At 43.8% G+C, this 13085-nt stretch overlaps 1 protein-coding gene across 3 annotated transcripts in view; it reads right to left on the reverse strand.

Moving 5' to 3' along the window:
- RNF121 (ring finger protein 121) overlaps nucleotides 1-12986 on the reverse strand; it is a 52261-nt gene extending 39275 nt beyond the window's left edge. For 2 of the 3 annotated variants that reach the window (XM_084894259.1, XM_084894258.1), the window contains exon 1: nucleotides 12870-12986. In XM_084894259.1, the coding sequence (XP_084750385.1) occupies nucleotides 12870-12932 (63 nt within the window). In that variant the 5' untranslated portion in view covers nucleotides 12933-12986. The remainder of the gene's footprint in view (nucleotides 1-12869) is intronic. The other variant, XM_084894260.1, reaches the window with a different exon arrangement.
- Between the last annotated feature and the right edge of the window lie 99 nt (nucleotides 12987-13085).

Here is a 13085-nt window from a genome sequence, read left to right on the forward strand (position 1 = left end):
ATGCTAATTAACCATCACTCCATCACAAAGATGGCTATATTCATAGCTGAGGCCAAGTTCCCATAAGGAGCCTTAACGAGCAATCAGCAGGGACCTGAAGCTATGCCCTACCACCCCGTGGAGCTTGACAGGGGATCTCAGGCTGCGACCCCTGCCCTGGCACTAGGCCAGGGGACCTGAGGCCATGCCCCCAACCCAGTGGGGCTGATAGGTGACCTCAAGGTGTGCTTCCCATCCTGGTGCTGGGCTAGGGGACCTCAGGCTGCTCCCAACACCCCAGCAACAGGCTGGGGGAACTCAGGCCACGCCCACCACCATGTGGGGCTTGACAGGGGACTTCAGGCAGTGCCCCCTGCCTGACTGGGCTTGACAGGGAACATCAGGCTGTGCCCCCAACCCAGCTGGGCTTGACAGGAGACCTCAAGGTGCACCCCCAGTGCTGGGTCAGAAGAACTCAGGTTGCACCCCCCACTAAGTGGGGCTTGACAGGGGAATTCAGGCCATGCCCCCCACCCCAGCACCAGGCTGGGGGGACCTCAGACCACAACCCCTGCCCCAGCACTGGGCCAGGGGACCTGAGGCTGCACCCCCCCTACTCAGCTGGGCTTGACAGGGAAGCTCAGATTGTGCCCCCCACCCAGTGGGGCTTGATAAGGGACCTTAAGGTGCACCCCCAGTGCTGGGTCAGGGGAACTCAGGCCGCGCCCCCCACCCAGCAGGGCTTGACAGAGGACCTCAAAGAATACCCCCCCACCTCCCCACCCCCTCCCTGGTGTGGGCTGGGGGATCCCAGGCCACTCCCCTGTCCTGGCGCAGGGCTAGGGGATCTGAGGCTATGCTTCCTGCCCGGTAGGGCTTGACAAGGGTGGGACTGGCTAGATCTGGATCTAGCCCAATGTGTGTGTGTGTGTGGGGGGGGGGGGGGCGATTTTAAGGTGCATGTGGGTGGACAGGAACTTGATTCTGGGTCCCATGGTACGCCCCAGACTGACAGGAGGAAGGTTTTCATATACATTTTACTAATTTTCTTTTATTTATGATGCTTCTATTATAGAGAAAGGGCAAATAGCAATATTAAATTATTTCCTCTAGTTAATCCCCTTTAATGTACACGAATTTTGTGCACTGGGCCACTAGTTACAGATAAAAATCCAGACTCCTTAGCACAGCATATAATCCCTCAATAATCTCACACAAGTCTCCCTTTCCAGTCTCCCTACTTTCTGACTACTCCCCACGTTCTACTCTGATGCTCCAGTAATAAACTACACACAGTTCCCTGGCAGGGCCATTCTCTCCCTCTCACCTCCCACCTTGCACATGTTATTCCTTGGCCAAGAGGACCCTTCCCTTCCTTCTTTAGTTGGTTACTTTCTAATTACGGTATCTTTCATACCAGCTAAAGTGCCACTTCTCGGAAGCCTTTCCTGATCCCTTGCCCACCATTTTCTGTGCTCCCAGAGATCTCTGTGCTTCTCTGTAATACAGCAGTTGTTACATCATCTATTTATATTACTAGCCATTCCACTAGACTAGGGGTGTCGAACTCAATCAGAGAAGGGGCCAAAATCTAAAATCCAGCCTAAATCGCGGGCCGAATGGTTTACTGAACAGTCATAAACTGACAATGTCATAAACTGACAGCGGAGTGCAGTGATGACAGCGCGGTGCGGGCCACATTGCAAGGCCTGGCGGGCTGGATTTGGCCCGCGGGCCTTGTGTTTGACACATGTGCACTAGACTATGAGCAGCCTGAGGACAGGGCCTATGTCTTCATTATCCTTCACAGCTAAAATAGTGCCCTGGTAAATGCTCAGAGTATGTTTGATCAATGAGTAAATGTGTGAACAGGATTCTCCTCCCATAGACATGAGACTGGCATAACAAATAACTTTATTAATATATTTAGCTGATAATATTGCAGTTCGAAGTGCCTTATGACTTGCCTAACAGTGTCTAACAACTCTGTGATAGAACTAGGATAAAATGTCAGAGAGTTAGAGTCCCAGACCAATGTTCAGACATCTCCCCTGAGTTCTAAATTCATATTTCCACTCACTCACCTAATTAACACCACCACTTAGATGTTTAAATAGCAGCATCTCAAACTTAATGTGGCCAAACAGAATTTTTTATACTTCCTCCCTTCCCGCTCCAAATTTCTTCCCTGGTCATTCCTGTTTCAGCAAGTGACACCATCAACCAATGATCAAATCAGGGCAAAACAAATCCCAAAAACCTGAAAGTTGAGCTTATTTTCTTTCTCTTACATCCCATATCCAACCCACCATCAAGTCTGTAGACTCTACTTTAAAACATATTCTAAATTCATCCTCTTTTCTCCATGGTCTCAGCTGCCACCCACCCCCACTCCCAACTACAATGCCATCATTTCTCATTGCACTGCTGCAATAGTCTAACTGCTCTCCTTGAATGCCCCCCTCCCTCATCCAATTCCTGAAAACAGCCGGGAACATCACTTTTAAAAGGCAAATCCGCTCACTTAATTTCTATTTTTAAAGCCATCCAAAATTTTTTCATTGTACGATCAATAAAATTTAACATGTTTAGCAGCATCTACAAGTCCTTGCAGATCTGACTCGGCCTAACTTCCTGACCTTCACTGGTACTACTTTTCACCTGCTTACTATAAGTCAGTCACATTGGCCTTTTTTTGGTCCCAACACAGGCTAAGCTCATTAGCATCAACTTCCCCCTCTACCTGACACCTTTGCTTCCAAATCTTCGTAAGTGTTAAGATTTTTAATATTCAGGTCTTGGTCCAAATATCACCTCTTAGGAGGCATTCCATAACAACCCTATTTAGAGTAGCAGCTTCTTTATCACATCACCCTCAGAGCACTTATAACCATTTGGAGTTATCTTGTTTGTTACTTATTTGTTATCTATTTTTATGCTCCATTAGAAAATAACTTCAGTCAGAGCTGATTTGGCTCAGTGGAGAGCGACAGACTGCAGACCGAAGGGTCCCAGGTTCGATTCCAGTCAAGGGCATGTACCTCAGTCGCAGGATCCTCCCAGACCCAGGCCCTCGTCAGGACACGTGCAGGAGGCAACCGATCAATGTGTTTCTCTCACATTGGTAAACCTTTCTGTCTTTCCTTCTCTCTCTAAGAAATCAATGGAAAAATCTCCTCAGGTAAGGATTTAAAAAAAAAGAAAAAGGAAGTAACTTCACAAGAGCAAGGACCTTGAAGCATAGATTGTCTCTTTATCCATATATGAATTCCCAAGACCAAATAAAATATCTGGCATAATTAAATGCTCAATAAATACATAATTAAATTTGAAAATAGTGAATCCATATCATAGACTACACCAGCAATAGAGATCACAGAGTCACATCGCCAGGGTCAAATCTCAACTCCACTTACAAGCTGTGCAACCCTTAATTACTTAGCTGTGCCTCAATTTTCTTCATCTGGAAAGTAAAGATAATAATAGTATTAAAATAGAATAAAAGAGCTAATGCATGTAAAATGCTTAGCATTCAGCCTAGACCAGTGGTCAGCAAACCGTGGCTCGCGAGCCACATGAGGCTCTTTGGCCCCTTGAGTGGGGCTCTTACACAAAATACCACAGCCTGGACAAGTCTATTTTGAAGAAGTGGCATTAGAAGAAGTTTAAGTTTGAAAAATTTGGCTCTCAAAAGAAATTTCAATCGTTGTACTGTTGATATTTGGCTCTGACAACTAATGAGTTTGCCAACCACTGGCCTAGACTATGGCAAGCACTAAAAAAGTTAGCTAAGCCCTAGCCGGGTTTGCTCAGTGGTTGGAGTATCAGCCCTTATTAACTTAAGGGTCTCAGTCAATCCTGGTTAAGGACAGTACTTCAGTAGCAGTCTGGATCTAGTCCTGGTCCCAGGCCCCGGGGCCTGTGCGGGAGGCAACCAATTGATGTTTCTCTCTGTCTCTCCCCCTACCTTCAACTCCCTCCTAAAAAAAAAGAAAAAAAATATCCTTGGATGAGGATTAATAAAAAAGAAAAAAAATAGCTATTATTGTTACCCTAAATACAAGGAGAAAAGATTGTTTCTGCAAGGCCCTAAGACACAAGAGGTTAGGCTCAATCATATGGGCAATGGAAAGTCAAACATCCCCGGAGGCCTCTGAAGCAACAGAGGCATTCAGTTATTGAGAACACCCTACTGGAAGTGGGAGGGCAGAGGGAACACACACCTTAGCAGAGCTTATGCACTCTGCCTCCAGCTCTCTGCCTCCCTTTCTGCACTGTTTCTCTCTAGTTGCCCAGGGCTAAAAGCCCCATGGCCATAACTCTGCATCCCCTTGGGAAAGTTGCATGTTTACCTCTGAGGAGCAAAGATATAAAGGATGTCAAGAAGGAAAAACAGCCAGGCCAGTGGCTGAGTAGTTGAGCTGATCAATGATTCCCTCTCATCACTGATGTTTCTATCTCTCTCCTTTCCTCTCAGAAATCAATAAAAATGCATTTTTAAATGATCTTTTTTAAAAAATATATATTTTATTGACTTTTCACAGAGAGGAAGAGAGAGGGATAGTCAGAAACATTGATGAGAGAGAATCATCAATCAGTTGCCTCTTGCACACCCCCTACTGGGGATGTGCCCGCAACCAAGGTACATGCCCTTGACCAGAATCGAACCTGGGACCTTTCAGTTCGCAGGCTGACGCTCTATCCACTGAGCCAAACCGGTTTCGGCTAAAAGTGCATTTTTAAAAAACTATTATTAAGAAATACCTTCCCCAACCCTCAGAAATAAAGAATCCATACATATTTAAAAAAATAAAAAGAAAGGAAAACACAACCCTGGCCCGTGTTGGTAAGCGGTTAGAGCATTGGCCCGCAAACCTAAGGGTCATGGGTTCAATTCCCAGTCAAGGGCACACACCTGGGTTACAAGTTCAATTCCCCTCCTGCGGGAGGCAATCAATTGATGTGTCTCACATTGATGTTTCTCTCTCTTTCCCATCCTCTTTCTCCCACTCTCTTAAAAAAAAAAAAAAAAAAAAAAAATCAATAGAAAATATGTCCTCAGTTGAAGATTAACAAAACAAAAAGGGAAAACACAAATAAAATGGAGATGAAGAATGACAGACACCAAATGGATGATCTTCGGTTGGCTTTCATGGAATAAGCCTGTAAGCTCTCAGGCCAAATAGCCCCAGGTGGACTGAGCCTTCGCTCTCCAGAGGCAGTCTCTGCCAGCACCTGTGCCTCTCCTGGGGTCAAAGCTGTAAAGAAGCAGGATCTGGGAAAAGGGACACAGAGGACTAAAACACTGAAGCTACAGAAATAATAATTCTAGCCCAATCTGAAGAATTTTGCAACAGAGGTATTCAAAGCGGATTTAGACTTACTGTAGAATGATAAGCTATCATTAGAGGTGTTTAAACTTAGACTGAGTGATCACTTGTTGGGGATGTTCAACATGGGTGGATTGAATGGTCTAGATTTAAGATTCAAACTCAAAAAACATTTGAATATCTACTCTGTTAGCTACTGTGAGAGGTTAGGTACTGGGAACACAGAGATGAAGAATACCGTTATGTCCCCTCAAGGAGTTCACTGACTAATGGGGGAGACAGACAATGCACTCAAGGTGTTAGAACATTTGTCTTCATCTTTTCTTCCTCTCTCTCCAACCCCACTTTATTGATCAGATGGCACCTTATTTCCCCCTAGAAGTAGACCAGTTATTAAGTCATAAGGTTAATAAGAAAAATGACTTAAAAAGCAAGAGTGAGCTCGGGATGGAAAGTGTAATGGGAAACCGAACAGAAAAGACTGTCTGTACACAGGTGTGTGCCAGAGTATGAGACTCTGATCACATAAGAAGTCAAAGGTTATGGTCCTGGCCGGGTGGGTTCAGTTCATTTAAGCTTCGTCCCATACAACATAAGGTTGCAGGTTTGATCCCTGTTTGGGGCACGTATGGAAGGCATCCGATCAATGTTTCTCTTTCTCTCTCCATTCCTCTCTCTCTCTCTCTCTAAAATCAATAAATACATAACCTTGGGTGAGGATTTTTTTTTTTTTTTTTAAGTCAAAGGTTATGGAATTCCAGGTCATATGTAGGCCTTTTTGTCTACAACTTTCCTATCACCATTTTTTTTCTCTCATCCAATATTATTAGCACAGATTGTTAACAATAATTATACCTTCATTTGTCCAGTCATTCACTAGTATTTACTGCATACCTGAGAGGAATGTAGGAAACACAAGGCAGAGTTAGACACTAGGATCCAGGACTTTCAAAGCTGTCCTCCAGAAGGTCCTCTAATCCAAACCTATTATTTTACAGATGAAGAACCGAGGTACAGGGAGATTGGAATCCTTCATGAGTTTGTATCTTCACACGTTTATTGAATCATACTCTATGCCAAGTACAAGGAGTAAAGATGTGGATAGGACTTTCAAAGAGATTCCAGTCTTATGGGAGAAACAGACAGCATGACCATAGTCAAATTACCTCTGTAAATGAAGTCCCACACTTACACAAAATGTCTAGTGGACAATATGGAAAGGATAAAGCCACTCATATTGCCCAGAGTGTTTAAGGGCACAGGTGCTAGAGTCCTCTTGGATTTAAACCCCAGCTCTGTCACGTGGTTGTATGATATTAAACAAGTTAAATACTCTATGCCTGTTTCCATATCTGTAGAATGGGGATAACTCTAATAGTACCTGCCTTGTAAGGTTGTGGTATTAATATACATATAAAACACTGATGCACAGGACCTACTACTCCTAGTCTAGAACCTAGGTCGACTGTTTACTACTCTAGTTTTTTCCCCCCACTACACCATGCTACTACTCATTTTACATGCCTTAAAATATTTTTAAGTAAATGGTAAAATATCCAAGATTAAATTTCAGTCACACATGCCTCAATCCCTCAGTAAGATTTTGGCTTTCACAGATAATCCTTAAGAGCTGGAAACAAAGAACATGTATCCAATGTCTAGAGGGAGAGACCCACAAGAGAAAAAACAACAACAAAAAAACAAAATAGCCGAAAACAGTTTGGCTCAGTGGATAGAGCCTCGGCTTGCGGACTGAACGGTCCCAGGTTTGATTCCAGTCAAGGGCATGTACACTGGTTGCAGGCACATCCCAAGTAGGGGGTGTGCAAGAGGCAGCTGACTGATGTTTCTCTCTCATCAATGTTTCTCTCTATCCCTCTCTCTTCCTCTCTGTAAAAAAATCAATAAAATATATATTTTTTTAAACAGTGATTACTACTTAAAGTAGTAGGATGGGAATTTCCACAGCCTGCCTGCTGGGGGTTTACCAATCTAGCTGGGAAGAGGAGATATGACATGGATTGCCATCTTCTCCTGTATGTACCCACTGTCACAGCACAATTTTGTACTTATTTATTTATTTTTGCTAGTCTGTGAACTCCTCATCCATCTTGGTATTATTTTTTCCCCCAGAAAATTGTGACAAATTAATAAATGAACACAAAATTTTGTTTATTAAAATTAGGGAAAGAAGATGTCAGTATAGATCTGAATAGTTCCAAAAGCTGAGAGAACCTTAAAGTACAGGTGGGATTTGGAAGGGCACAGAGGGAAAGAAAAGGTATTCCAGCAGACAGGACAGCACTAACAGACCTGGCAGTAATCAAAAGAGCTATAGACATGATTTAGTCCAACAATTCATTTCAAATAGGAATGCTGTAAGCATTCAATCAAAAAGCATGTATTATTGAGCATAGGAACTAGTGTATCACAAACATTTGCTAAATGGTACCTATTACTATTACTACTCAAAAATAATAATCATCAAACACTTATTAGATGCCTGAAGTATGCCAGGCACCATGGTAATGAAGAGACTACAACAATGAGCAAGATAGACTTGACTCTGCTTTCTCTCATGGAGCTAAGTCTAGTGGATGAGACAGACAATTAAAATAATGCTTGGGCCGAAACCCGTTTGGCTCAGTGTATAGAGGGTCGGCCTGTGGACTCAAGGGTCCTGAGTTCGATTCCGGTCAAGGGCATATACCTTGGTTGTGGGCACATCCCCAGTGGGAGGTGTGCAGGAGGCAGCTGATCAATGTTTCGCTCTCATGGATGTTTCTAACTCTCTATCCCTCTCCCTTCCTCTCTGTAAAAAATCAATAAAATATATTAAAAAATAATAATAATAAAATAAATAAATAAAATAGTGCTTGGTAGGGCTGGGCTAGGGAAAGTGGAGGGGATCTGAAGGAACATAAAGTAGGGTCACCTAATCAGCAGGCAGTAAGAGAAAGCTCCTTGAGACACCCTTGGCATTTGAGTCCCATAAAGGATCATAATGTTTCAAAGACTGTGTTTGAATAAAGGGTTTCATGACTAAATAAAGGTTTAAAAACCACCAATCTAGTCCAATCTCCTCTTTTAGCAAGAATAAAACAAGGCCCAGGAGAGGTAAATTACACACTTGAGGTAACAATGCCTTAAGTTAGTTGTAGGCTGGGCTACCTGCTTTGAACTTGAGCTGGAAACTACTCACTGATCTGCATATCACATCATTTTGGCAAATGAACAAGCACTGGGAGTGGACACATCCAGAATTCGAAGGCACTGGTCAGGTGGATGGGCTGGCCTAGATTGGATGTTGAAGTGCTTTTCTACCTTAGCTTCCAAGCCAGCTCTCTCTGTGCCAAGATGATGCCTCCAATTCCTCTCGGGAGTTGGCCAGCTACCCCTTCCGGAGGAACTCATTGGCTCCAAGAGGAGGTCTGCTTCTGAGCCTCCCAGCCAGTACCCAGGCTTTATCCTATTAACATGCTCAAGTTGAGAGAAAGAATTGAGCTTTGCCACTTATCACAGCCTGTTTATACCCAGCCTGAGCTAGCTAGACACATTTCTCATCTCCCTAACCACCATTGGGCTAATCACTCCTCATGACCAGGGGTTCAACAGAATCAGATTATCTATAAATTAAAGGACCTGTATAGAAAACCAATATTACTTTTGTTAGTCTCCATTTTGAAACTCTCGAGAATGAAATGCTGCTTCATGTTTTAATGCTAGGACTTTTGTATATAAAAACAGAAGTAGTTTTACTTTAATGAGTCTACAGTTCAGTTTTTTAAACTGAGGGAAAACGAACACTTTGGAATCTATAAAAATGGGTTAAAAGCTTAGTGATACCACTTAGTAGCTGCAAGACCACTGGTGTATCTCAAATATTCTGAATTTCAACTTCTTTGATCATAAACAGGGAATACTAATAAAACTTACCTCACAAAAATGAGACTCAAAATGCTCTTTTAAATAAGTCACTTATCAAATGTATTATATCAATTTTCACATATAGTTGAGACCATACAGTTTTAAATTACCTATCCCCAGAGTACAATCATGGAGAAAGAAATGGAATCAAGGTGCTCAGTGTCTCATTGGCTAATAAGTTCAGGATAGCATTGAGTTGGCATCTGCACTTCCCCACTCCTAAACTGGAATTCTAGGAAAGTCACTCACCCTCCCTAGCCTCAATCTTCTCACTTATAAAATATATAAGAGGCTTGGTGCACTTGATTTTCATGCATGGAGGGGTGAGGGGACTGGGTGCCGCCATCTTGTGGCTATGGGTGCCGTCATCTTTGAGGGCAGGGAAGTCAATTAGCATATTCCCTCCTTATTGGCTGTGGATGCCACCATCTGTATGATGGTGTGAGGGTGGTCAATTTGCATATTCCCTATTTATTAGATATAGAATGGTTAATACCATCTAACTCACAGGGCTACTGTTAGTAATAAATGAAATAATGAAAGTAAAGGGCTTTCAACAGAAGCTGGTTTATGGTAAGGACTCAACAAGCAGTAGCCTTTTTTATCAATAGCTCTTTTCTTAACCCTTCTTTTCTATCCACCTCTCTAAAACAGGAGAAACAGCTAGCAAAGCCCAGATTACCTTAACTATTTAAGAAAATAATAATGAAAAAAAGGCCCTAACCGGTTTGGCTCAGTGGATAGAACATCAGCCTGCAGACTGAAAGGTCCCAGGTTCTATTCCGATCAAGGGCATGCAACTTGCTTGTGGGCACATCCCCTCTAGGGGGTGTGTAGGAGGCAGCTGATTGATGTTTCTCTCTCATTGATATTTCTAACTCCCTCTCCCTTCAACTCTGTAAAAATCAACAAAATATATATTTTTAAAAAAAGAGGAAAGGATTATGAATGAACTGATGACTGTTGTTCCAGACTATTTATCATACTAAGGGCATCTGATATTGAAAACCATAGGTACTACAGTCTAAAGAACAAACCAAAGCATGAGCAGTCTTTCCAAAGGAGTGACAAAGAGTAACAACAGAATTTTTGCTACGGTAGGCTATCCATTACTCTTTTATAGTCCCTAACTAGCAGAAAGTGCTAAAGGAAGGCAACTCTGATGCCACGTGCAAATCACTGCTTTTCTGTAAACATATCTCTATCCTAAAGATTCCCCGTAGCTCATTCAAATGCTTGTCTCTTGTGCCCCACTACCTGGTAAATTTGTTACACACTTCCATTATAGCAATTAACTTGTATTGTAAGGGGCTATTTGCATGTCTACCTTCACTATACTGTTAAGTTGATAAAGATCCTGGCTTATGCATCTGTGATTTCCCAGTGCACAACAGATCCCCATAATTACTAATTGAAGGATGGGTTTCACCTTCTTTCACTAGTTAAGGCTGTTAAGAAATAACTGGAGAGACATTAGTAGAAATTTGCACACAAACTAAGGTCCCCCAGAGGAGACCCCTGTTTTTGGAGGGATCTTGTTTGGAGCTTGAAGGGAAGACTGTTCCTGCTTCAGAGTTATTTTCTTAAAAACACAAAGGACAGAATCAGCCCCTACAGAATTTCCAGACAACAAATCATATTCTTTCTTAGTAACAGGTAACGGAAGTTTGTGAGATGAATGCCTGAGGTTACAAATAAAACTGACCTCTGGACATGACACTCTAGATTCTAGAAGTATATTACGCCACTAGAAGCTCTTAAGTTCTAAAAACAAATAGGGAAGAAAAGTTAAGAAGCAAAGATAAAAAATGTCTCACGTCAAAAACCCTGATATGTATAACTGAAATCAGGCTCCCTCAAAGGAGAGCCCATGACTAATAAACACATATAACTTCAATACAGTATTTACCTTTTTCAAAGCACTTTCAAAGATATCTGTGAACTGCATCCAACCGTAAGCACAAAAACTTAAGGGTGGTACAGGTCTTGGAGGTCATTTGCACGACCACCTCACCAACCAAGTGGTATCCAAGCACCCTTATTCTCCAGTAATTGGGAATTATGGTACTAACACCTGCTTTAAAAACCAACTCCTCTTCTGACCACCTGTCCTTTTTTCAGTCTCCACCCCCAACCTTAGTGATCCCAATCAGATAAACCAAAACCTTCAAGTCATCCCGCCACCAAACAACAGTCTGCTTCTCAAGTCCACTTCTAACTCCCTTTCTCTGGGCCTCATCCTCAATCCTCCCCACCAACCCCACCATCCAAAACGTGGTCAGGGCCTCGAAAATCCTGATCCCCCAGACATTCCACTGGTTCCATTCCTGACAGTTCCCTTCCTCAGTGCTGTTCATATGCTGTCATGTGCAAGACTACAAGCACTCCCAGCTATGAATGTATCTCTGGCCTCAGAATCTCTTCCCTTTCCTTTCTCACCTTCTCTGCTTCTTAGCACTGTCCCTTTATTCCCTTCAAACTCGGTATCTCCTTTCTCCTGATTCCTTCAAGGACCACTGGTAATTGGTCCTTGACAACAGCTGTTGTTAAGTGTCCATTAGATACGTAAAAGAGACCCTCCCAAAGCTCACCCTCAAAGAAGTCATGAGTCTAGATTAGGGGTGTCGAACTCAATCAGAGAAGGGGCCAAAATCTAAAATCCAGCCTAAATCGCGGGCCGAATGGTTTACTGAACAGTCATAAACTGACAATGTCATAAACTGACAGCGGAGTGCAGTGATGACAGCGCGGTGCGGGCCACATTGCAAGGCCTGGCGGGCTGGATTTGGCCCGCGGGCCTTGTGTTTGACACATGTGGTCTAGATGGAGATAGAGATCATTTATCCTTTAAGACGCAGCTCCTCCTGGAAGCCTTCCTCAGCGCAAAGTGAACCGGTCCCCTCTTCTTACAATTAGGGCATATCTGACGCGATGACTAATCTTGTGTGTCTCCCACCCCTAGACTGTGGCCTCTGCAATAGGAGGACCCCTTGTGGCCCTGTCACTTAGCCCAGGACTAGGCACAAAGGCGATACCGAATGTTTGTTAAATGAGTGAATGGGTAAATTCTAGTATGCAGTTATTCATTCATCCATTTGTTCATTAGTTGACCCAAACTTTCCTGAGCATACATTATGTACAATCTCCTAGGCTGTAAGGATAAATAAAATAGCTCTTACATTTAATAACTCAAAGCTGTAATATTAGTAGATTAGCACCCTTCCCCGGACCGCATCCTCAACGCCCACCTGAAACCTAGTCAGTCTTTTCCGCAGGTAAAGCCAACCTTCCCTTGCAGAAATCCACGCCCCTCACACCCAAGCTACCTCCTCCACCCTTGAGCTCCAACGTAGGGCCGGCCCCCAGCTAAATAATCTCAAATGTTACACTCCTATCCATCTGGCTTCTCTCTGTGTCCTCCATCTCTACCCATGAGGTTACCGTCAGTCCTCTTCCCACAAGACCGCCTTAGCGTCCCCGAGTCCAGGGTACCTCAGATTTCCCTCTCCGCGCATCCGCCTCCCAGGCAGCACCTTCCCTCTCCCGGTCCCGTCTACCCTAGGAAATGAATTATTCCCGATACCACCACTCTCCTCCTTTCAGTTTTAGGCGGTGTCTCTCCTCGACTCTTACCTCATCCAGCTCCCGTTCCCCGGCAGCACCTCGTCCAACCTCTAGCTCTACCACTGCCGCCATCTTCACAGGTCTCCCCCTCCCCCGTCAGCCCGCGAGCCAGCTGCTTCCGCTGCTCAAGGGCTCCTAGCCAATCAGCAGCGTAGGCTCCGGCAGAGGGGGCGGGGCATCGAGACAGGCCGAGACCTGACAGGGACTAAGAGACCATCTACCTGA

Source organism: Pipistrellus hanaki (assembly GCF_964339955.1).
Source record: "Pipistrellus hanaki genome assembly, chromosome: 9".
NCBI lineage: Eukaryota > Metazoa > Chordata > Mammalia > Chiroptera > Vespertilionidae > Pipistrellus > Pipistrellus hanaki.